General features: G+C 42.0%; 1 protein-coding gene across 1 annotated transcript in view; it reads left to right on the top strand.

The window, feature by feature from the left end:
• Positions 1-26544, top strand: part of LOC128657110 (gastrula zinc finger protein XlCGF17.1-like) — a 57287-nt gene that overhangs the window by 26864 nt on the left and 3879 nt on the right. The window contains exon 2 of the mRNA XM_053711357.1: positions 22538-22645. Within this exon, the coding sequence (XP_053567332.1) occupies positions 22538-22645 (108 nt within the window). The remainder of the gene's footprint in view (positions 1-22537; positions 22646-26544) is intronic.

The raw sequence follows: 26544 nt of genomic DNA, 5'->3' as shown, positions 1-26544 counted from the left end.
TAATTGTCACTTCTTTGTGTCCTAATCCCTCTTCTTCTAAGGAGAGGCTACTTCATAATTTGGATGTGGTTTGTGCTCTAAAGTTCTATCTTCAGGCGATGAAGGATTTCAGACAGTCTAACTCTCTATTTGTGGTGTACTCAGGGAAGCGTAGAGGTCAGAGGCCTTCTTCTACTTCTTTGTCCTTTTGGCTGAGGAGCTTGATCCGCCTGGCCTATGAGACAGCGGGACATAAGCCTCCTCAGAGGATTACGGCTCATTCCACTAGAGCGGTGGCTTTGTCTTGGGCCTTCAAAAATGAGGCCTCTATGGAGCAGATTGGTAAGGCGGCTAACTGGTCCTCCTTGCATACTTTCACAAAATTTTACAAATTTGACGTTTTTGCCTCTGCGGAAGCTGATTTGGGGAGAAAGATTCTACAGGCTGTGGTGCCTTTTACCCTCCCAGTTTCATTCAGTGTCCTCTAAAGCTTGGGTATATGTTCCCAACAGTAATGAATGAAGCCGTGGACTCTCCTCCCCTTTAGATGGAAAACATAAATTATGCTTACCTGATAATTTTATTTTCATCGTGGGGAGGAGAGTCCACGGCTCCCGCCCGTATCTCAGGTGGGCGGCCCTAAATTTATTATATTCTTCTGGCACCATTTATACCCTTATGCTTCCCCTACTGTTCCTTGTTCCCTCGGCAGAATGACTGAGGAATGAGGGAATTGGAGGAGGTATTTAAGCCTTTGGCTGGGGTGTCTTTGCCTCCTCCTGGTGGCCAAGTTCTTAATTCCCTACAGTAATGAATGAAACCGTGGACTATCCTCCCCACGATGGAAATAAAATTATCAGGTAAGCATAATTTTTTTGTTGTTGTTGTAATTTAGTAAATTGTATTTTAGTAATTTAATTTATTTTATTGTAATGTTAGGTTTTCGTGTAAGGCAGGTTAGGTTTTATTTCACAGGTAAGTTTGTATTTATTTTAACTAGGTAGCTAGTAAATAGTTAATACATATTTACTAACTAGTCTACCTAGTTAAAATAAATACAAACTTACCTGTGAAATAAAATTAAAACCTAAGATAGCTACAATATAACTATTAGTTATATGGTAGCTAGCTTAGGTTTTATTTTACAGGTAAGTATGTATTTAGTTTTAAACAGGTATTATTTAGTTAATAATTGTAAGTTTAATTTAGCTCTATTTAAATTATGTTAAAGTTAGGGGGTGTTAGGGTTAGACTTAGGCTTGTGTTAGGGTTATGCTTAGGGTTACGTTTGGGGTAGTTTTAGGGGTTAATATATTTATGTAGTGTTAGTGATGTGGGAGGCCAGAGCTTTAGGGGTTAATAGTTTATGTTAGTATATTTCGTTGTGGGGGCTTGCGGTTTAGGGGTTAATAGGTTTATTATACCGGCGGTGTGGGCAGACGGCAGATTAGAGGTTTATAATATTTATCTACTGTTTGTGATGCGGGGGGGTGGTGGTTTAGGGGTTAATAGGTTTATTAATAAATTATAATAATGGCAGCGATGTCCGGAGCGGCAGATTAGAGGTTAATAATTTTATTATAGTGTTTGCTATGCAGGAGGGCCTCGGTTTAGGGGTTAATAGGTAGTTTATGGGTGTTAGTGTACTTTTTAACACTTTAGTTATGAGTTTTATGTTACAGCTTTGTAACGTAAAACTCAAAACTACTGACTCAGTTTTTAGCCTCCCAGGCAAACTCGTAATACCGGCGCTATGGAAGTCCCATTGAAAAAGGACATTTTTTTTTAAAGTGCATTACTAACGTTGCGTGACAGGCTAAAAGGTGTGCGGTACACCAATAGCTTCAAGACTCGTAATACCAGCGCTAGTATTGATTTACTTCAGATGTATTCATTTAATTATGTTTACTATATCTATTATTATGATTTCAAATATATTTTATTATCTCTATCTTGTTAGGATAATAATTTGTGTTTCTCCAACATTGGTGTGTCCGGTCCACGGCGTCATCCATAACTTGTGGGAATATTCTCTTCCCCAACAGGAAATGGCAAAGAGCACAGCAAAAGCTGTCCATATAGTCCCTCCTAGGCTCCGCCCACCCCAGTCATTCTCTTTGCCGCTGAACAAGCAGCATCTCCACGGAGATGGTGAAGAGTATGTGGTGATTAGTTGTAGTTTTTTATTCTACTATCAAGAGTTTGTTATTTTAAAATAGTGCTGGTATGTACTATTTACTCTGAAACAGAATAAGATGAAGAGTTCTGTTTGTGAGAGGAATATGATTTTAGCAGCAGTAACTAAAATCGTTTGCTGTTTCCACATAGGACTGTTGAGATGAGATAACTTCAGTTGGGGGAAACAGTTGGCAGACTTTTCTGCTTAAGGTATGACTAGCCATATTTCTAACAAGACTGTGTAATGCTGGAAGGCTGTCATTTTCCCCATCATGGGGACTGGTAAGCCATTTTCTTAGTCTCAAATAGAATAAAGGGCTTAATAGGGGCTATAAAACTGGTAGACACTTTTATGGGCTAGATCGATTGCTTTATTTAGGCATTTTATACAGCTTGATGTTGAAATTCACACTTTATAACTTTGGGGAACGTTTTTTTTTTACGTCAGGCACTGGTTTAGACTCCTTCCCAGTCAGGAAGGGCCTTCTATGTAGTAGGCAAAGCCTCATTTTCGCGCCATTACTGCACAGTTACTTTTGAGAGCAGGACATGCAGCTGCATGTGTATGGGTCTGGAAATAGTTGAAAAGGTTCCTGAAAGGCTTCATTTGGTATCGTATACCCCCCTGGGTTTGGTAAAGTCGCAGCAAAGGCTGTAGCTGGGACTGTGGAGGGCTTAAAACTGTAAACGGCTCCGGTTTCGTCATTTTAAGGGTTACAAGTCTGAAAATTGGGGTGCAATACTTTAAATGCTTTAAGACACTGTGGTGAAAATTTGGTTAAAATTGAGCAATTCCTTCATAGTTTTTCACATATTCAGTAAAAAAGTGTGCCCTGTTTAAAATTTAAAGAGACAGTAACGGTTTTGTTTTAAAACGGTTTTTGTATTTTATTGACAAGTTTAAGCCTGTTTAACATGTCTGTGCCTTCAGATAAACTATGTTCTGTATGTATGGAAGCCAATGTGTCTCCCCCTTCAAAAATGTGTGATAATTGTGCCATAGCGTCCAAACAAAGTAAGGACAGTACTGCCACAGATAGTAAAGTTGCCCAAGATGATTCATCAGATGAAGGGAGTAGACATAGTTCTACATCATCTCCTTCTGTGTCTTCACCAGTTTTGCCCACGCAGGAGACCCCTAGTACTTCTAGCGCGCCAATGCTTGTTACTATGCAACAATTGACGGCAGTAATGGATAACTCCATAGCAAATATTTTATCCAAAATGCCTGCATTTCAGAGAAAGCGCGATTGCTCTGTTTTAAACACTGTAGAGCAGGAGGGCGCTGATGATAATTGCTCTGTTATACCCTCACACCAATCTGAAGGGGCCATGAGGGAGGTTTTGGGGAAATTTCTGATTCAGGTAGAATTTCTCAACAGGCAGAACCTGATGTTGTGACATTTAAATTTAAGTTAGAGCATCTCCGCGCACTGCTTAAGGAGGTGCTATCTACTCTGGATGATTGTGACAACCTGGTCATTCCAGAAAAATTGTGCAAGATGGACAAGTTCCTAGAGGTTCCGGTGCACCCGACGCTTTTCCTATACCCAAGCGGGTGGCGGACATAGTGAATAAGGAGTGGGAGAAGCCCGGCATACCTTTTGTCCCCCCTCCTATATTTAAGAAATTATTTCCTATGGTCGACCCCAGAAAGGACTTATGGCAGACAGTCCCTAAGGTCGAGGGGGCAGTTTCTACACTAGCCAAGTGCACTACTATTCCTATCGAGGATAACTGTGCTTTTAAAGATCCTATGGATAAAAAATTGGAGGGTTTGCTTAAAAAGATTTTTGTACAGCAAGGTTACCTCATGCAACCTATTTCGTGCATTATTCCTGTCACTACAGCAGTGTGGTTCTGGTTCGAGGAACTAGAAAAGTCGCTCAGTAGAGAAACTCCGTATGAGGAGGTTATGGACAGAATTCACGCACTTAAGTTAGCTAATTCCTTTATTTTAGATGCCGCTTTGCAGTTAGCTAGATTAGCGGCGAAAAATTCAGGGTTTGCAATCATGGCGCGCAGAGCGCTCTGGCTAAAGTCTTGGTCTGCGGATGTATCTTCCAAGACAAAATTGCTTAATATCCCTTTCAAGGGTAAAACCCTTTTTGGGCCAGAATTGAAAGAGATTATCTCAGACATCACTGGGGGTAAGGGCCACGCCCTCCCACATGATAGGCCTTTCAAGGCCAAGAACAAGTCTAATTTTCGTTCCTTTCGCAATTTCAGGAACGGGCCGGCCTCCAATTCTGCAGCCTCTAGACAAGAGGGTAATGCTTCGCAAACCAAACCAGCTTGGAAACCGATGCAAGGCTGGAACAAGGGTAAGCAGGCCAAGAAGCCTGCTGCTGCTACCAAAACAGTATGAAGGAATAGCCCCCGATCCGGGACCGGATCTAGTAGGGGGCAGACTCTCTCTCTTTGCTCAGGCTTGGGCAAGAGATGTTCAGGATCCCTGGGCACTAGAAATAGTCGCTCAGGGTTATCTTCTGGAATTCAAGGAACTACCCCCAAGGGGAAGGTTCCACATGTCTCACTTATCTTCAAACCAAATAAAGAGAAAGGCATTCTTACATTGTGTAGAAGACCTGTTAAAAATGGGAGTGATACACCCAGTTCCAACTATGGAACAAGGACTGGGGTTTTACTCAAATCTGTTTGTAGTTCCCAAAAAAGAGGGAACTTTCAGGCCAATTCTGGATTTAAAGATTCTAAACAAATTTCTCAGAGTACCATCGTTCAAAATGGAAACTATTCGAACGATTTTGCCTACAATGCAGGAGGGTCAATTTATGACTACCGTGGATTTAAAGGATGCGTATCTACATATTCCTATTCACAAAGATCATCATCAGTTCCTAAGGTTCGCCTTTCTGGACAAACATTACCAGTTTGTGGCTCTCCCATTCGGGCTAGCCACTGCTCCAAGGATTTTCACAAAGGTACTCAGGTCCCTTCTAGCGGTTCTAAGACCAAGGGGCATTGCAGTGGCACCTTACTTGGACGACATTCTGATACAAGCGTTGTCGCTTTCAAAGGCAAAGGCTCATACAGACATCGTTCTGGCCTTTCTCAGATCTCACGGATGGAAGGTGAACATAGAAAAAAGTTCCCTGTCTCCGTCGACAAGAGTTCCCTTCTTGGGGACAATAATAGATTCTTTAGAAATGAAGATTTTCCTGACAGATGTCAGAAAGTCAAAACTTCTAAACGCTTGTCAAGTTCTTCACTCTGTTCCACGACCTTCCATAGCTCAGTGCATGGAAGTAGTAGGGTTGATGGTTGCAGCAATGGACATAGTTCCTTTTGCGCGAATTCATCTAAGACCATTACAACTGTGCATGCTGAAACAGTGGAATGGGGACTATACAGACTTGTCTCCAATGATTCAAGTAGATCAGAAGACCAGAGACTCACTCCGTTGGTGGCTAACCCAGGATCACCTGTCCCAGGGAATGAGCTTCCGCAGACCAGAGTGGGTCATCGTCACGACCGACGCCAGTCTAGTGGGCTGGGGCGTGGTCTGGGACTCCCTGAAAGCTCAGGGTCTATGGTCTCGGGAAGAGTCTCTTCTCCCGATAAACATTCTGGAACTGAGAGCGCTATTCAATACTCTCAGGGCTTGGCCTCAACTAGCAAAGGCCAGATTCATAAGATTCCAATCAGACAACATGACGACTGTTGCTTACATCAACCATCAGGGGGGAACAAGGAGTTCCCTGGCGATGAAAGAAGTGACTAAAATCATCAAATGGGCGGAGGATCACTCCTGCCACCTATCTGCGATCCACATCCCAGGAGTGGAAAATTGGGAGGCGGATTATCTGAGTCGTCAGACATTCCATCCGGGGGAGTGGGAACTCCACCCGGAGATATTTACCCAGTTGACTCAATTATGGGGCATTCCAGACATGGATCTGATGGCGTCTCGTCAGAACTTCAAGGTTCCTTGCTACGGGTCCAGATCCAGGCATCCCAAGGCGACTCTAGTGGATGCATTAGTAGCGCCTTGGGCCTTCAACCTAGCTTATGTGTTTCCACCGTTTCCTCTCATTCCCAGGCTGGTAGCCAGGATCAAACAGGAGAGGGCCTCGGTGATCTTGATAGCTCCTGCGTGGCCACGCAGGACTTGGTATGCAGACCTGGTGAATATGTCATCGGCTCCACCATGGAAGCTACCTTTGAGGCAGGATCTTCTTGTACAGGGTCCATTCGAACATCCAAATCTAGTTTCCCTCCAGCTGACGGCTTGGAAATTGAACGCTTGATTTTATCTAAGCGTGGGTTTTCGGATTCTGTGATAGATACTCTGGTACAAGCCAGAAAACCTGTAACTATAAAAATTTACCATAAAATATGGAAAAGATATATCTGTTGGTGTGAATCCAAGGGATTCTCATGGAGTAAGATCAAAATTCCTAGGATCCTTTCTTTTCTTCAAGAAGGTTTGGATAAGGGATTATCAGCGAGTTCTCTAAAGGGACAGATTTCTGCTTTATCTGTCTTGTTACACAAACGACTGCCAGCTGTGCCAGATGTTCAAGCTTTTGTTCAGGCTTTGGTCAGGATCAAGCCTGTTTACAGACCTCTGACTCCTCCATGGAGTCTGAATCTGGTTCTTTCAGTTCTTCAAGGGGTTCCGTTTGAACCTCTACATTCCATAGATATCAAGATGTTATCTTGGAAAGTTCTGTTTTTGGTTGCTATTTCTTCTGCTAGAAGAGTTTCTGAGTTATCTGCTTTGCAGTGTAATCCGCCCTATCTGGTGTTCCATTCAGATAAGGTTGTTCTCCGTACTAAACCTGGTTTCCTTCCAAAGGTTGTTTCCAACAAGAATATTAACCAGGAAATAGTTGTGCCTTCTTTGTGTCCGAATCCAGTTTCAAAGAAGGAACGTTTGTTACACAATTTAGATGTAGTTCGTGCTCTAAAGTTCTATTTAGAAGCAACAAAGGATTTCAGACAAACGTCTTCTCTGTTTGTCGTTTATTCTGGCAAGAGGAGAGGTCAAAAAGCTACTGCTACCTCTCTTTCCTTTTGGCTGAAAAGCATCATCCGATTGGCTTATGAGACTGCCGGACGGCAGCCTCCTGAACACATCACAGCTCACTCTACTAGGGCTGTGGCTTCTACATGGGCCTTCAAGAACGAGGCTTCTGTTGATCAGATATGTAAGGCAGCGACTTGGTCCTCCCTGCACACTTTTGCCAAATGTTACAAATTTGATACTTTTGCTTCTTCGGGGGCTATTTTTGGGAGAAAGGTTTTGCAAGCCGTGGTGCCTTCCGTTTAGGTAACCTGATTGGCTCCCTCCCTTCATCCGTGTCCTAAAGCTTTGGTATTGGTTCCCACAAGTTATGGATGACACCGTGGACCGGACACACCAATGTTGGAGAAAACAGAATTTATGCTTACCTGATAAATTACTTTCTCCAACGGTGTGTCCGGTCCACGGCCCGCCCTGGTTTTTTAATCAGGTTGGATGAATTTCTTTCTTTAACTACAGTCACCACGGCACCCTATGGTTTCTCCTGTTTTTCTCCTGTCCGTCGGTCGAATGACTGGGGTGGGCGGAGCCTAGGAGGGACTATATGGACAGCTTTTGCTGTGCTCTTTGCCATTTCCTGTTGGGGAAGAGAATATTCCCACAAGTTATGGATGACGCCGTGGACCGGACACACCGTTGGAGAAAGTAATTTATCAGGTAAGCATAAATTCTGTTTTTTATCCTACCTTGTGGCGGTGCTCCTTTTCTTCTTGCTGTTGATCATAGTATTTTTAAGAGACACATCTTTGCTCTTTCTGTTTCTTTTCATAAGAAAGATTACTATTCTTCCTGACATTTACTGTTTTGTTCAGACTTTGGTTCGTATCAAGTCTGTTATTTAATCAATTTCTCCTCCTTGGAGTCTTAAATAGTTTTTTTAAAGGCTTTGCAGCCTCCTCTGGTTGAGCCTATGCATAGTTTGAATATTAGACTACTTTATTGGAAAGTGTTGTTCATTTTAGGCTATCTTTTCAGCTAGAAGAGTTTTCCGAATTATCTGCTCTCTCTTCTGAGTCTCCTTTTCTGATTTTTCATCAGGATAAAGCTGTTTTGCGGACTTCGTTTAAATTTCTTCTTAAGGTTATGAATTCTGACATTAGTAGGGAAATTGCTGTTTCTTCCTAATCCTAAGAATTCTTTTAGAAATCTTACATTCTTTGGATTTCGTAAGAGCTTTGAAATATAATGTCAAAGCTACTATAGATTTCAGGAAGTCTTCTAGTCTATTTGTTGTTTCTTTTACAAGATATGACGAGTCCACGGATTTCATCCTTACTTATGGGATTACGCCTTCTGTTTAGCAGGAAGTGGCAAAGAGCACCACAGCAGAGCTGTATATATAGCTCCTCCCTTCCCTCCCCCCAGTCATTCTCTTTGCCTGTGTTAGTGATAGGAAGAGGTAAAGTGAGGTGTTAGTTTAGATTCTTCAATCAAGAAGTTTTTTATTTTAAAAAATGGTGCCAGTGAGTACTATTTTTCTCAGGGAGAAATCGTCAGTCTATAACTTCCCAAGAGGAGTGGAGACATTTTATTTTTCTGCCCTGATGTTGATGATCTTAGCAAACGTTATCTAAGATCCATGCTGGTTCCCACAGAGCAGCTGAAGGTAGTGTAAAGAAAAATCTTCAGTGTGGAGAACGGTGTCATGCTACAAGCAGCATTGAGGTATGTTCAGTCCTTTGTTTCTGGGGAGACTTGATACATCAGAACAGGCTGACATTTTTCCCTAACTGGGGAGGGGTAATCAGTATGCACTGTAGGAGAAACGGTGTAAAGGAATTCCCTTTTATTTATTTTTATTTAATAGTGTGTTTCACTTTAAATTTATTGTATGGGCTGACGCTGGGAGATGTGGTTGCTGGAGGTTATAACTGGCTTGGCAGGAGACAATATTCACTGAGATGCGCTTTATTGCGTTGAGTGTATATAAGAGGGGCACATCGCTTTAGTATAGTTGGAGGACCGACATGTTTTTATCTACCCATGCGGGTCTTGGTAAGGCTAAGAGTTCCGCCCACGGTGGGCGGGGCCTATTTTCGCGCGCTCAGCCGCACAATGTGTTTTCCGGATCGGCAGCGAGGTTCTGAGGATCCGGTGTGGCCTAGCTCAGTTTTGTACTCGTAGGGTACAGAGAGACTTGAGAACATTTCTTCAGTGTGTTCTGGGGGCAGGTAGGCACCGCAGCAGTGCTGTGGCGAGGTGCAGGGGCCTAAATTGATATAAATTAATAAAACTGATAAAATTGATATAACTTGATATATAACGTAACCTAACAAGTGGTGCGATCTTGTTAAGCTATTTTGGTCACATAAGGACACTTTTAATTGCAGTAAATGTTGTTTTGACTAATAACAGAAAAATTGTTGCGCTTTTATTATTTAAAGGCGCAGTACGCTTTTAGTCAAAGTTTTTTGATTATATGTTTTGACTTCAGAGCTCAATATATCAAGTAAAGAACGACTATTATTGCTATTGCTAGTCTGTTTAACATGTCTGAACTTGAGGAAACTACTTGCTCTATGTGTTTAGATGCCATTGTGGAACCCCCTCTTCTTTTTGTCCCTCATGTACTGAAAGGGCCTTACAATGTAAAGAGCAGATTTTCTTTAAGAAAAGTGTGTCTAAGGATGATTCTCAGTCTGATGAGAATCAGGATATGCCGCTACTTTCTCCCCAAGCGTCACAACCTTTAACTCCCACCCAAGCGACGCCGGGTTCTTCAACCGCGTCTACTTCATTTACTCTGCAGGATATGGCTGCAGTTATGTCAACTACCCTTACAGAGGTTTTATCTAAGTTGCCAGTGTTACAGGGCAAATGCAGCAGGACAGAAGTCAATTTGAATACTGCGATCTCTGATGCTTTGTTGGCTATTTCCGATGTACCCTCACAGGGATCTGAATTGGGGGTCAGGGAACTTCTGTCTGAGGGGGAACTTTCCGATTCGGGAAGTGTGTTACCTCAGACGGACTCGGACGTCATGTCCTTTAGATTTAAGCTTGAACACCTCCGCCTGTTACTTCGGGAGGTTTTAGCGACTCTGGATGACTGTGACACTATTGTGGTACCACCAGAGAAATTGTGTAAGATGGACAAATACTTAGAGGTGCCTGCTTACTCTGATGATTTTCCGGTTCCTAAGAGAATCTCGGAGATTATTAAGCGGGAATGGGAAAGACCGGGTATCCCGTTCTCACCTTTTCCTAATTTTAAGAAAATGTATCCCATATCTGACACTGTTTGGGACTCTTGGCAAACAGTCCCTAAGGTGGAGGGAGCTATATCTACCCTGGCTAAGCGTACAACTATTCCTATTGAGGACAGTTGTGCTTTCAAAGACCCTATGGATAAGAAGTTGGAGGGTCTTCTAAAAAAGTTATTTATTCATCAGGGTTTCCTTTTACAACCGACGGCCTGCATTGTACCAGTTACCACTGCAGCAGCCTTCTGGTTTGACACCTTAGAGTCTCTTAGATAGAATTAAGGCTCTTAAGCTGGCTATTTCTTTTATTACGGATGCCGCCTTTCAGATTGCCAAGTTGGTTGCTAAGAATGCCGGATTTGCCATTTTAGCGCGTAGAGCATTATGGTTAAAATCTTGGTCTGCTGATGTGTCATCTAAGTCAAAGCTTTTGGCTATTCCTTTCAAAGGAAAAACCCTATTCGGGCCTGACTTGAAAGAAATCATTTCTGACATTACGGGAGGTAAGTGTCATCTCCTACCTCAGGATAGAACAGCTAAACTGAGGGGTAAACAAAATAATTTTCGTTCCTTTCGGAACTTAAAAGGAGTCCCCTCTTCTTCGTCTGCTTCCGCTAAACAGGAAGGGAATTTTGCTCAGGCCAAGTCTATCTGCAGACCCAACCAGACTTGGAACAAGGGTAAACAACCCAAGAAGCCCGCTGCTGCTACCAATACAGCATGAAGGGGCAGCCCCCGATCCGGGACCGGATCTAGTAGGGGGCAGACTTTCTCTCTTTGCCCAGGCTTGGGTAAGAGATGTTCAGGACCCCTGGACACTGGAAATCGTGTCCCAAGGGTATCAAACTGGAATTCAAAAATTCTCTCCCAAGGGGGAGGTTTCTTCTTTCACGATTGTCTGTAGACCAGATAAAAAGAGAGGCGTTCTTACGTTGTGTAAAAGACCTCTGTACTATGGGAGTAATTTGTCCCATTTAAATACTGGAACAGGGGCAGGGGTTTACTCAAATCTTTTCGTGGTCCCCAAAAAAGAGGGCACGTTTCAACCTATTTTAGATCTAAAAAGTCTAAACAAGTTTCTCGGTGTCCCATCCTTCAAGATGGAGACTATTCGAACGATTCTGCCATTGATCCAGGAGGGTCAATATATGACTACCGTGGACTTGAAGGATGCATATCTTCATATTCCTATCCACAAGGATCATCACCAGTTCCTAAGGTTTGCCTTCCTGGACACACTTTTTCAGTTTGTGGCTCTTCCCTTCGGGTTGGCCACAGCACCCAGGATCTTCACGAAGGTTCTAGAGTCCCTTCTAGCGGTTCTCAGGCCGCGGGGCATTGCAGTTGCGCCTTATCTGGACGATATTCTGATCCAGGCGTCATCTTACCATCTGACAAAATCTCATACAGACATGGTTCTGTCCTTTCTGAGGACTCACGGGTGGAAGGTGAATCTAGAAAAGAGTTAACTAATTCCACAGACAAGGGTTCCCTTCATGGGAACTCTAATAGATTCTATATCCATGAAAATTTTCCTTACAGAGGTCAGAAAGTCAAAGATTCTGAATACATGCCAAACCCTTCAGTCCAATCCTCTGCCATCAGTGACTCAGTGCATGGAGGTGATTGGATTGATGGTGGCAGCAATGGACATCATTCAGTTTTCTCGCTTTCATCTCAGACCACTACAACTGTGCATGCTCGGGCAGTGGAATGGAGATTATGCAAATTTATCTCCTCAGATAAATCTGGACCAGGAGACAAGAGACTCTCTTCTTTGGTGGTTGTCGCCGGATCATCTGTCCCAAGGGACGTGCTTCTGCAGACCCTCTTGGGTGATAGTGACAACGGACGCCAGTCTACTTGGCTGGGGTGCGGTCTGGAATTCCCTGAAGACTCAGGAGGTGTGGACTCGATCGGAGTCTCTACTTCCAATCAATATTCTGGAATTGAGAGCAATATTCAATGCGCTTCAGGCTTGGCCTCAGTTGGCTTTGGCCAAATTTATCCGATTTCAGTCGGACAACATCACGACTGTGGCTTACATCAATCATCAGGGAGGAACAAGGAGTTCCTTAGCGATGACAGAAGTATCCAAGATAATTTGGTGGGCGGAGACTCACTTGTTATCTGTCAGCAATCTACATCCCAGGAGTGGACAACTGGGAAGTGGACTTTTTAAGCAGACAGGCGTTTCATCCTGGGGAGTGGGAACTCCATCCGGAGGTCTTTGCCACCCTGATTCTCAGATGGGGCAGACCGAAATTGGATCTGATGGCGTCTCGTCAGAATGCCAAGCTCCCAAGATACGGATCCAGGTCAAGGGATCCTCAGGCCGAACTGATAGATGCCTTGGCAGTGCCTTGGTCGTTCAACCTAGCTTATGTGTTTCCACCGTTTGCTCTCCTTCCCCTGGTGATTGCACGGATCAAACAGGAGAGGGCTTCGGTAATTCTAATCATGCCTGCGTGGCCTCGCAGGACTTGGTATGCCAATCTGGTGGACATGTCCTCTCTGCCGCCGTGGAAGCTTCCATTGAGGCAGGATCTTCTCATTCAGGGACCCTTCCATCATCCGAATCTAGTTTCTCTGCAGCTGACTGCTTGGAGATTGAACGCTTGATTTTATCTAAGCGGGGGTTCTCTGATTCGGTCATTGATACTTTGATTCAGGCGCGTAAGCCTGTCACTAGAAAGATCTACCATAAGATATGGCGTAAATATCTTTATTGGTGCCAATCCAAGGGCTACTCATGGAGTAGAGTTACGATTCCCAGGATTTTATCTTTTCTCCAAGAAGGATTATAGAAAGGGTTATCAGCAAGTTCCTTAAAGGGACAAATTTCTGCTTTGTCGATTTTACTACACAAGCGTTTGGCAGATGTTCCAGACGTTCAGTCTTTTTGTCAGGCTCTGACTAGAATCAAGCCTGTGTTTAGACCAATTGCTCCACCCTGGAGTTTGAATTTAGTTCTTAATGTTCTTCAAGGGGTTCCGTTTGAACCCATGCATTCCATAGATATTAAGTTGTTATCTTGGAAGGTTTTATTTTTGGTTGCTATTTCTTCTGCTCGTAGAGTTTCTGAGCTTTCAGCGTTACAATGTGACTCTCCTTATCTTATTTTCCATTCTGATAAGGTGGTTTTACGTACCAAATTCTCCCTAAGGTTGTTTCTAATAAGAATATTAATCAGGAAATTGTTGTTCCTTCATTGTGTCCTAATCCTTCTTCTAAGAAGGAGCGTTTGTTGCATAACTTGGACGTGGTCCGTGCCCTAAAGTTTTACATACAGGCGACTAAAGAATTTCGTCCATCATCTTCTTTATTGTTTATGCTGGAAAGCGTAGGGGCCAAAAAGCTACGGCTACCTCTCTTTCTTTTTGGCTGAAGAGTATCATCCGTCTGGCATATGAGACTGCTGGACAGCAGCCTCCTGAAAGAATTACGGCTCATTCCACTAGGGCTGTGGCTTCTTCATGGACATATAAAAATGATGCTTCTGTTGAAACAGATTTGCAAGGTTGCAACTTGGTCGTCTCTTCACACTTTTTCCAAATTTTCCAAATTTGATACGTTTGCTTCATCTGAGGCTGTTTTTGGGAGAAAGGTTCTTCAAGCAGTGGTGCCTTCCATTTAGGTTCCTGTCTTGTCCCTCCCTTCCATCCGTGTCCTATAGCTTTGGTATTGTATCCCATAAGTAAGGATGAAATCTGTGGACTCGTCATATCTTGTAAAAGAAAAGGAAATTTATGCTTACCTGATAAATTTGTTTCTTTTACGATATGACGAGTCCACGGCCCACCCTGTCATTTCTAAGACAGGTAATTAATTTGTTAAACTTCAGTCACCTCTGCACCTTTGGCATTTCCTTTCTCTTCCTAACTTCGGTCGAATGACTGGAGTGGGAGGGAAGGGAGGAGCTATATATACAGCTCTGCTGTGATGCTCTTTGTCACTTCCTGCTAAACGGGAGGCGTAATCCCATAAGTAAGGATGAAATCCGTGGACTCGTCATATCGTAAAAGAAACAAATTTATCAGGTAAGCATAAATTTCCTTTTTTTCTGGTCCTAGGAAGGTCAGAAAACCTCTACCATTTCTTGCCATCTTGGTTACAGCTTTTTGAATCATAAAACTTATTTGGAGGCGTGACAGTCTTCGCCTCAGAGCATTTAAGCTCATTCTACTAGTTCAGTCGCAACTTCTTGGGCTTTTAAGAATTAAGCTTTGGTTGATCAGTTTTGCAGAGCAACAACTTGGTTTTCTTTGCATACATTTACTAAATTTTACCATTTTTATGTATTTGCTTCTGAAGCAGTTTTTGGTAGACAAGTTCTTCAGGCAGCTGTTTCAGTTTGATTCTTCTGCTTATGTTTTAAGTTTTTTTTTAAATTTATGAGAAAAACTTTATTTTTTGTGTGGATTTATTTTTTTCAGCGGTAATGGCTGTTTTTATTTTATCCCTCCCTTTCTAGTGACTCTTCTGTGGTCTTCCACATCTTGGGCATTTACATCCCATATGTCACTAGCTCATGGACTCATGTCAGTGACATGAAAGAAAACATAATTTATGTATGAACTTACCTGATAAATTCATTTTTTTCATATTGGCAAGAGTCCATGGTTATGATTTTTGTATAAAAGCACAATTTTATTTCTAGTTCCTCTTTTTGTATGCTTTCCAAATTCCTTTGTTGATGCTTTCACCCCACTTCTTGGCTATTCATTAAACTGAATTGTGGGTGTGGTGAGGGGGTGTATTTATAGGTATTTGAGGTTTGGGAAACTTTGCCCCCTCCTAGTAGAAATGTAAATCCCATACGTCACTAGCTCATGGACTCTTGCCAATATGAAATAAATACATTTATCAGGTAAGTTCTTACATAAATTATGTTTTTTATTTTATTTTTAAGTAATATTTATTTATTTATTTTTTATTAAAGGTAAGATTAGGTTTTTATTTAATTTTACAGGTAAGGTTGTTTTTTTAATTTTTTTTAAGGTAGTTAGGATTTTTTTTGTTAATTTAGGGGTATTTTAATTTGGGTTAAGTTAGGGGGTTTAGATATTAGTTTATAACTTTGCAACATGGGGATGGCGGTTTAGGGGTTAACAGTTTATTTAAGTATGTTGTGATGTGGGAGTATGAAGTATTAGAGGTTAATAGTTTATTTAAGTATGTTGCGATGTGGGGGGTTGGCGGTTTAGGGGTTAATACTTTTATTTACTGTTTTCGATGTGGAGGGATGGCAGTTAGGGGTCTTAAGGCTATGGGCTTAGGGTAGGGTGTTTTTTTCTCCATTGGCTCTATGGGGAATGCGAAAATGTGAGGACGTTTGTGCGAGGGTGTTTCTTTTTTCACTTTTTTGTCTCCATTGATACATGCACGCAAAAACACTGCTTAGGATTTTTGTGCTCGTTTCGCGTTACTGCTGGCGCAAAAAAAAAAATATTTCAACTTGTTATACCAGCGGGAACAGAGAAGCACAAAAAAAACCTAACGCTATCGATATTTCTGAAAGCGAAAAATATAATTTTACAGCTGCACTAGCCCTATGTATTTAACTATTCTTTCTAAACCTGAAAAGCAGCTTTGCTTCTCCACCTAAGATTGATGCGTCAATTACTAGATTATCAAAAAAGATGATTTTTCCAATTGATGATGCCGATTATTTTATAGATTTAGGGCTAGATTACAAGTGTAGCGCTAAATATTGCTTACGTTCAAGCGATATTAGTGCTCCACTGAGCAATTCCAACGCATCCTAATGTGCACTGGTATTACAAGTAAAGCGCAATGCGTTTGTGAGCTTGCGTTCACATTGCTGGGAAGAGAGCACGCTTCCACAGGTTCCTATGGGAGCTTCGTTCTTGTGCCGTGAGATACGGCATGAGAACCTTGCGCAGTGAAGGGGGTAAGTAGCACAGAGATCGCAGCAAAGTGTAAATATATATCTATACGACTATACTATATATTTATGTGTTAATATGTGTATCATAAAATCCCAGTTTATGAGGGTCATACACAATAATTCTGAATTTGACCAGAGGATGGCACAGCTTGAAGAGATGAGTAAAGTTCTTAAATAGGGGATAAAACCCAAATATGCTCTCTGATATCTTAAGGGAAATGATACAGTATGATCGTAATGTTCACATACAAAGGAAGCAGAAAAGAGGAGTGAGATGGGGGAACCCCCGATCCATTTCATCACCAGCTATACTCCTGCCACCACTAAAGTAAGAGAAGTCATTAAATGAAATTTGGCCCCTAATCAGTGGCGATGGATCGCTACCCTTCAAGGATAAGCCACCTCCAAGGTTGCTTCACAAGAGTGGTCGCAGCTTGAAATCATTGTTAATAAAGACGAACCCCTGGAAGAGGTAAAAGATATGGCTCCAAAAAATGGCTGCTACAAGTGTGGCAGCTGCGTGACCTGCAGTAGTCTTCTCACTGATGAGAAGTTTCATCGTCTGGGATCTACTAAATCTTACTGGATCAGACAGCTCACCTGCACTTTGGACTTTGTAGTGTATTAACTGTCCTGTCCATATAGACGCTGCTATGTGGGCAAGACCAGTACCACTTTCCGAGAGAGACTTGCTAATCATAAGAGTGCTATTAGAACTGCCCTCAAAAACAGTCAATCTGATCAGCCTGTGGCAAGGCACTTTCTCAAACAGCAACACCCCATTTCCTCACTCAGGGCCATGCTAATAGAGTGGCCCCTCTCAAACGTGGTGGTGATAGGAACAGAGAATTAATAAAATGTGAAGCACTCTGTAACACACGCTTAACACTTTGAGGCCTATTTATTAAAGGTCTTGCCGACCTGATCAGACAGTGCGGATCGGGTCCGCAAGACCTCGCTTAATGCGGAGAGCAATACGCTTGTGAGCTGCTGGTGCAACGCCGCCCCCTGCAGAGTCGCGGCCAATGGGCCGCCAGCAGGGAGGTGTCAACCAACCTGATCGTACTCAATCGGGTTGAATTGTGGACATTCCTGTCCGCCTGCTCAGAGCAGGAGGACAGGGTTATGTAGCAGCAGTCTTTAGACCGCTGCTTCATAACTGCTGTTTCTGATGAGTCTGAAGACTCGCCAGAAACACGGGCCCTCAAGCTCCATACAGAGCTTGATAAATGGGCCTTTCTGTTTCCAATTGGCCTGAATGCCAGTATAGATTATGCTCTGTTCTACTGAAGTGTGCCTTTAAAGCTTGGGCTGTGGGACGCAGAGCCCAGCCTTTAGCATTCAATATATGGTCATTGATATGTAATATGTCACTGTTTTCGCTTGGGTGTTTCTCTTTGTCTCTTTTGTTTCTATTTTTCTTTCTTATGGGCTGGCACCCAGGATGGTTTATTGTGGTTTCTTATGGTTCAGGATCGTTACCCGGTGTGTGGTGGTTTAATACTGCACTTCACTGGGTGTGATGTGCTAGATTGGCAGCTGTGGGGCAGCTGTGTTTCACATCTCCTATGTTAGTGTGGCCATTTCACAGCCTATGTGTGCTGCTGGAATTAATCACCTGTCTTGAGTCCTTGAGTCTTCATTTGACTATAGAAGTGTCCGGTCTATAGTAAATATAGTATCCATTCTGTGGATCCTGATGGCGAATTAAGTGGTGTAGGATATGGTAATATATATGATAGCACTATAACGTGCTTAGTAGGGTTAATTGTCCTTCTTGTTATCTGCCAGCCATGGTTATAGGTTGGCACTGCCTGACTGAGTGGTCGTCGTGTTGACGGGTTGGTGTTGGTATGGTGACATGTTATGTGTAGTAATTTATTCTAGTAGATGGGGAGTCCGGTCCACATTCGGAATTGTATGAGCCTGGTGCAATCTTCTGTCTGGCCCGTTGTTAGCAGCTGAGAGTAGGTTGTGTGCGGTGCCTTGGTTATTTTTAGTTGAGGCATTTTATGGAGGTGTCTCATTGACGGTGTGCTAGGGCCAACTAGCTATACAGTGTTTGAAGTCCTGTCTATGTGGGGCTCATTTTGTGGTTTGCATTGCTCAGTTTCTGGGGCCTTTGTTGGAGTTTCCATCTCCGGTACTGCTCGTCGGTTTGTGGTTTGTTAATCATCCGCTCGGTTATCCTGGTATTATGGCATGTTGTACTTTTTACAGCACGTTATTGGTGGTAGGGTGGATGAGTATTGTCAGATCGGGCTGCCTGATTATCATAATGTTGGTGTGTTGTTAGGTGGGTGCTGGTAGTTTGCTGCGGCACCGAGCATATGTGGAGGGGTTGATGTTTGTCATGCTCACATTGGACGCTTTTTTGTATCTTGTTGCCTGGATGCGTGGTTGGGGTTCGGTGGAGGTTGCCCCGGACACTGGCTTTTTCATTTGGTATTGGAATGTAATAAAGTATAAGGGGGTGTGTGCGGGTTAGGTCCGCGATTGGTTCACAAAATTGTGGGTGTGTAGCCGTGCGGCCTGTTGATTGGATGCCACGTATGCTGTTGGGTCCGGTTATAGGCTAAGTAGGTTGCTCTTCCGGTATCACTGATATCATTGTATTGCTGGGAGTTCGGCTAGGACGTGGTCGTGTGTGGATGAATGCTGCATCGCAATAGTAAGTCCTTACTTTGCCGTTCATGCTGAGTTTAATGTTTGAATTGTTATACTACATTTATGTTAGAGGATTAGTAGACTACCTCAGTGGCAATGGTGGGTCCCAGATTTAGTTTAGGTTGGTATGTGAGACTCTTTTGGTGGTTCCTGGGAGAGTGTGTTCTGTGACTTCATAGCTTGTGTGTTTTAGCATGATGCACGTTGTGCCCCTCTAGTTGCTATGTGATACTAGTCCTAGTATATGTTGTATATGCCAGATGGCTCCTTCCACTATGTGGGGTAGTATAAGGATGTAGCGGTCACTTGACACGAGTGTATTATGTGATAGCTAGTCAAATGTATTATTAGACATATGTTACTGTGTTTCATGTCAACACTTGTGTACCACTGCATGTTTACACAGATGTACTGCCAGGGTTAGTCATCATGATCATTCTCATTGGTCCTATGTATGTGTGGCACCTGTGTAGTCATTATGGGGTACTATTATCTGGTTGCTATCGTCCATTGATAATGTTGTATACTGATAGTGTTGTCTTGTGCACCCATACTTTGGTTCACATTGGTTTGTATATTGGGGGCCAATTTATAAGTGAATTGTATCCTTTTTCCTTTTCTTTTGGCTTTTTATTTACGGTGTGCTCAGGTTTGAGCCTCTATGTTTAATTTCTTGTGTGGTGGAGGGGTGTCACCAATGTAAATAATATTGTAATAAATGTTTATTTGTCTTGAAGAATAATGGGGTCAAAATGTAAACATTCAATTTAATGTTGTAACGCATTTGGAAAATAAATTTGCACTGTTTTCTGGAAAAAAGTCCTGTGAGTGCCCTCCTTCATCAACACAGTACTATATTAACACATAAATATATATTTATATAAGCATATACATATATACAGGCTCTGGAATCAAGGGGCCGCTGAGCCATCCGCCTCTGGGGGTTCTGTCCTCCGAGAGGCAAGTTCCCTACCGCTCCCTGCTATAACCCAGATTATGTTTATCCCTCCTTGGAGGGCGGCTTGTTACCCCCGAGGTTGCAGCACATTTTCGCTTTCACATATTGTTGGCGATTATGCGTCTGCAAAGTCCAGACGATTATTTGCGATTGTGCTTATGCCCTATTGTCCCGGGTCTCCCGGCCTTGGGAGGGCCTATGCAGTTCCCTTCGGGTGTAGCTGTCCCTGAGTGTTGTGCCTTTCATTACAGAATAGCACGCCTTCACGTTTTACTCAGACACGTTTTTGAGTTATTGGAGGATCCTATCCTTAATGGATACAGAAAACTGCAGTCTTCTACTTCGAATGGCTAACCTCATTAGACATTAGGGGATGACATAATCTCCTGATTGTCTGTTTATGAGATCCTTGCCAGTTTTTTTTTTCTTTTTGAAGATCAGGGTTCCTCTTGGCTGGTCCTGCGGGTATACCTGTTTCTTCTTGGGAGTTAACCTACGGGTTGCCTTATATTTTCTTTTATCCGGTTAGGATGTCTTTTATTTTTGATTATATGTTTCCTTCTGGAACTTTCTCTGGGATCAATTCTCGCTGTTTACTTCTACGGAAGTTTAAGGGACATGTTGGTACTATGTTTGTCTGTTATCCCTTCCCCTCTGAGGGAGGATTTGGGCAACTTGACAGTTAGGACCCTGTCTGCAGGCTGGTCCTGCTTGGGTTCAGATCTTCTGTCTCGTGGCTTGTTCAGACATGTGGCGCCTGTTCTGCCTGGCTGGTCCAGTTGAGGCACCGAGCATTCACTTTATTTTTATGTTTTCTTGTTTTAATTTTACAAGTTTCAGCTAAGCATTCTAAGAGGACTTGTGGGTCTGTGAAGCAGGAAGGGTTGTTTCAGTCATTTTTTTAACCTTCAAGCTGGTTGACTGGGTCAGTGGAGTTCCGCTGTGTCACTCTCTTTTGCTTCCGATACTCTTGGGACCAAGAGTTTTTCTTCCTCACGTGAGAGGATTGGGGAGCTTAGCGCGTCCTTACCGTCAGTTTGGGCGGTTTGACCTTTCTGGGGCTCTGGGAATTGTCCTTTTGGACTTGTTCCTTCAGTGGTTCTCTTCTTCATTGAGACCATTTGGACTTTGTCTGTTTCTTCATGTGGGTTGGGTCACCTTATGGGGACCTGGATTTCCCTTCGGGAGATAGATGTTGTTCCCTTTTAGGGACTTTTGGCAGTGTGGTCTCATAAGGTTCTTCCCTGGAGCTGGGGATGCTCAGCATCTTTTTCTCATATGATCCTCTGATTCGTATTGGAGGTGAGGTGGAGAATTGCCTTTGCTCGAGTGACTTTGTCCTCGAGGTATCCCCTTGTCCTTGGACCTCCTGTGTCTGTTTGTTCGCCTATGGGTTCTAGTGTCTTGCTCGGCTTTTGATACCTTGGCTCCTTTGGAATGTGGGACTTCGGTAAGGGGTGGTCTGTTCCTTAGCTTGGGACTTGCGAGGTGTTCTCATTATCCGGGTTAATCTGGATAGTTCATTGTTATCTCCCTGTGGGTCTGTTTTTTATATCAGACGGGGTGTTTAAGTTTCTGGGATATTGTTTGTTTTAAACAATTGAGGGCTCAGTCCTATCATCGGGCTACTTTTGTACCTATGCATGAGGTTGTCATTAAGTTGTTATCTTGGAAGATTCCTTTCAGTCTAAATATTGCTTCTGCCTGCAGATGTTTCGACCCTCCTTATCTGGTGTTCCACGATAATAGGGCTGTTCTACGAACCTAGTTAGGATTTCCTACTAAGGTTGTGTCAAATCACAACTTCAATTAAGAAATTGTGGTTCCTTTCTTATGTCCTATTCCTTCTTCTCAAAGGAAAGTTTACTACATAATATGGAGTCATGCCTTGAAGTTCTATTTTCAGGCTATTTAGGAATATACAGATTTTTTTTTCTCTGTTTGTTATCTATCTGGGAATCGTAAGGGTCAGAAGGCATCTTCGACTTCCTTATCTTTTAGTTGAGGAGTATCATCCGCTTGGCTTATGAGACAGCGGGACACAAGCCTCATCAGAGGATTATGGCTCATTCTACAAGAGCAGTGACGTCCTTTTGGGTCTTCGAAAATGAGGCCTCTATGGATCAGATTTGTAGGGCGGCTACCTAGTCCTCCTTACATTCTTTCTCCTAAATTTTTAACATGTTTTTGCATCTGTTGAAGCAGCTTTTGGGAGAAAGGGTTTTGCAGGCTGTGGTACCCTCAGATGGGGGCTGCCTCTCCTTTTTGCCTTCCCATTAGCATTCAGTGTCCTCTGGAGCTTGGGTATAATTTCCCACCAGTAAGGAATGCAGCTGTGGACTCTCCCTGTACAGAAGGAAAGGACATTTTCTGGTAAGCATAATTTATGTTATTCCTATCTAACTCGCTTTATTGCTTGACACCTGTATTTACTGTTGTGCTAATGTCATTATATGGAATGTTTCTTACTGATGTGACTGCTAGTGATGAAGGCTGAGGCATATTTAACTTATATTACACAATTTTTCATATTTTGTTTTAAACATTTTTTTTTAAACAGAAATATATTTATTTATTTGTTTTATTTTTTTCCAGGTGAAAATGATGCTAAGATTTCATGTAACACGGAAAAAACAGAAGATCAGTGGCTAAGAAATACGCCAGAACCATCAAAGCAGGAAATATGTGACAATATAGGTATAGGTGAGTGTATGTGTGACATGTCTGACGGATGCAGGGTGCAGGGGAGTGTACGTGTGTGACGTGTCTAAGGTTTGAGTATACATGGAGATTTGTTACAGATTGATATTTCGTTTAGCTGTATTGGGGACTTTAAGCATTTTCAGCTAAATAATCCTCATCTATATGATATAATAGAATTGCCTAATTGAGTAATACAGTTGGCTGGGAAGCTGCTAATTATCCCAGAAGGTGTAGTTGATACGTGAGTGAGATTCTTCTCTCAGATGAAGATTTTATATATTGCTTAGATATACTACACCACCTGGGGCTATTTTCTTTGTTTTTTGTTGTTCTAGAGTCATCTTTGTTTTAAAAACAAGCAGTAGTTATGAAGATTAGTTTATGGACTGAATTAATTGTATTACTAAAAGACTCTGTGACACAATTTTTAAATGGACATGATACATTAGGTAGAAAAACAACATTATTTTAAAAACATTCATTTCTTTCATGTAATTAACAAGAGTCCATGAGCTAGTGACGTATGGGATATACATTCCTACCAGGAGGGGCAAAGTTTCCCAAACCTTAAAATGCCTATAAATACACCCCTCACCACACCCACAAATCAGTTTTACAAACTTTGCCTCCAAGGGAGGTGGTGAAGTAAGTTTGTGCTAGATTCTACGTTGATATGCGCTCCGCAGCAAGTTGGAGCCCGGTTTTCCTCTCAGCGTGCAGTGAATGTCAGAGGGATGTGAAGAGAGTATTGCCTATTGAATGCAGTGATCTCCTTCTACGGGGTCTATTTCATAAGGTTCTCTGTTATCGGTCGTAGAGATTCATCTCTTACCTCCCTTTTCAGATCGACGATATACTCTTATATTTACCATTACCTCTACTGATTCTCGTTTCAGTACTGGTTTGGCTTTCTACAAACATGTAGATGAGTGTCCTGGGGTAAGTAAGTCTTATTTTCTGTGACACTCTAAGCTATGGTTGGGCACTTTATTTATAAAGTTCTAAATATATGTATTCAAACATTTATTTGCCTTGACTCAGAATGTTCAACTTTCCTTATTTTCAGACAGTCAGTTTCATATTTGGGATTATGCATTGAATTATCATATTTTTCTTACCTCAAAAATTTGACTTTTTTCCCTGTGGGCTGTTAGGCTCGCGGGGGCTGAAAATGCTTCATTTTATTGCGTCATTCTTGGCGCGGACTTTTTTTGGCGCAAAAATTCTTTTCCGTTTCCGGCGTCATACGTGTCGCCGGAAGTTGCGTCATTTTTTGACGTTATTTTGCGCCAAAAATGTCGGCGTTCCGGATGTGGCGTCATTTTTGGCGCCAAAAGCATTTAGGCGCCAAATAATGTGGGCGTCTTATTTGGCGCTAAAAAATATGGGCGTCGCTTTTGTCTCCACATTATTTCAGTCTCATTTTTCATTTGCTTCTGGTTGCTAGAAGCTTGATATTTGGCATTCTTTCCCATTCCTGAAACTGTCTTATAAGGAATTTGATCTATTTTGCTTTATATGTTGTTTTTTCTCTTACATATTGCAAGATGTCTCACGTTGCATCTGAGCCAGAAGATACTACAGGAAAATCACTGCCTGCTGGATCTACCAAAGCTAAGTGTATCTGCTGTAAACTTTTGGTAGCTATTCCTCCAGCTGTTGTTTGTAATAATTGTCATGACAAACTTGTTAAAGCAGATAATATTTCCTTTAGTAATGTACCATTGCCTGTTGCAGTTCCCTCAACATCTAAGGTGCAGAATGTTCCTGATAACATAAGAGATTTTGTTTCTGAATCTATAAAGAAGGCTTTGTCTGTTATTTCTCCTTCTAGTAAACGTAAAAAGTCTTTTAAATCTTCTCTCTCTACAGATGAATTTTTAAATGAACACCATCATTCTGATTCTTTGGACTCTTCTGGTTCAGAGGATTCTATCTCAGAGATTGATGCTGATAAATCTTCATATTTATTTAAGATGGAATTTATTCGCTCTTTACTTAAAGAAGTACTAATTGCTTTAGAAATAGAGGATTCTAGTCCTCTTGATACTAATTCTATACGTTTGGATAAGGTTTTTAAAGCTCCTGCGGTTATTCCAGAAGTTTTTCCTGTTCCTAATGCTATTTCTGCAGTAATTTCCAAAGAATGGGATAAATTGGGTAATTCATTTACTCCTTCTAAACGTTTTAAGCAATTATATCCTGTTCCGCCTGACAGGTTAGAATTTTGGGACAAAATCCCTAAAGTTGATGGGGCTATTTCTACCCTTGCTAAACGTACTACCATTCCTACGTCAGATGGTACCTCGTTTAAGGATCCTTTAGATAGAAAAATTGAATCTTTTCTAAGAAAAGCTTATCTGTGTTCAGGTAATCTTCTTAGACCTGCTATATCATTGGCTGATGTTGCTGCAGCTTCAACTTTTTGGTTGGAAACTCTAGCGCAACAAGTAACAAATCGTGATTCTCATGATATTATTATTCTTCTCCAGCATGCTAATAATTTTATCTGTGATGCCATTTTTGATATTATTAGAGTTGATGTTAGGTTTATGTCTCTGGCTATCTTAGCCAGAAGAGCTTTATGGCTTAAGACTTGGAATGCTGATATGGCTTCTAAATCAACTCTACTTTCCATTTCTTTCCAGGGAAACAAATTATTTGGTTCTCAGTTGGATTCTATTATTTCAACTGTTACTGGTGGGAAAGGAACTTTTTTACCACAGGATAAAAAATCTAAAGGTAAAAACAGGGCTAACAATCGTTTTCGTTCCTTTCGTTTCAACAAAGAACAAAAGCCTGATCCTTCGTCCTCAGGAGCAGTTTCAGTTTGGAAACCATCTCCAGTCTGGAATAAATCCAAGCCTGCTAGAAAGGCAAAGCCTGCTTCTAAGTTCACATGAAGGTACGGCCCTCATTCCAGTTCAGCTGGTAGGGGGCAGGTTACGTTTTTTCAAAGAAATTTGGATCAATTCTGTTCACAATCTTTGGATTCAGAACATTGTTTCAGAAGGGTACAGAATTGGTTTCAAGATGAGACCTCCTGCAACGAGATTTTTTCTTTCCCGTGTCCCAGTAAATCCAGTGAAAGCTCAAGCATTTCTGAATTGTGTTTCAGATCTAGAGTTGGCTGGAGTAATTATGCCAGTTCCAGTTCCGGAACAGGGGATGGGGTTTTATTCAAATCTCTTCATTGTACCAAAGAAGGAGAATTCCTTCAGACCAGTTCTGGATCTAAAATTATTGAATCGTTATGTAAGGATACCAACATTCAAGATGGTAACTGTAAGGACTATATTGCCTTTTGTTCAGCAAGGAAATTATATGTCCACAATAGATTTACAGGATGCATATCTGCATATTCCGATTCATCCAGATCATTATCAGTTCCTGAGATTCTCTTTTCTAGACAAGCATTACCAATTTGTGGCTCTACCGTTTGGCCTTGCTACAGCTCCAAGAATTTTCACAAAGATTCTCGGTGCCCTTCTGTCTGTAATCAGAGAACAGGGTATTGTGGTATTTCCTTATTTGGACGATATCTTGGTACTTGCTCAGTCTTTACATTTAGCAGAGTCTCATACGAATCGACTTGTGTTGTTTCTTCAAGATCATGGTTGGAGGATCAATTTACCAAAAAGTTCTTTGATTCCTCAAACAAGGGTAACCTTTCTGGGTTTCCAGATAGATTCAGTGTCCATGACTCTGTCTTTAACAGACAAGAGACGTCTAAAATTGATTACAGCTTGTCGAAACCTTCAGTCTCAATCATTCCCTTCGGTAGCCTTATGCATGTAAATTCTAGGTCTTATGACTGCTGCATCGGACGCGATCCCCTTTGCTCGTTTTCACATGCGACCTCTTCAGCTCTGTATGCTGAACCAATGGTGCAGGGATTA

Source organism: Bombina bombina, chromosome 4 (genome assembly GCF_027579735.1).
Source record: "Bombina bombina isolate aBomBom1 chromosome 4, aBomBom1.pri, whole genome shotgun sequence".
NCBI lineage: Eukaryota > Metazoa > Chordata > Amphibia > Anura > Bombinatoridae > Bombina > Bombina bombina.
The sequence above is the reverse complement of the archived record's forward strand: the minus strand, read 5'-3'. Positions and strand labels throughout refer to the sequence as shown.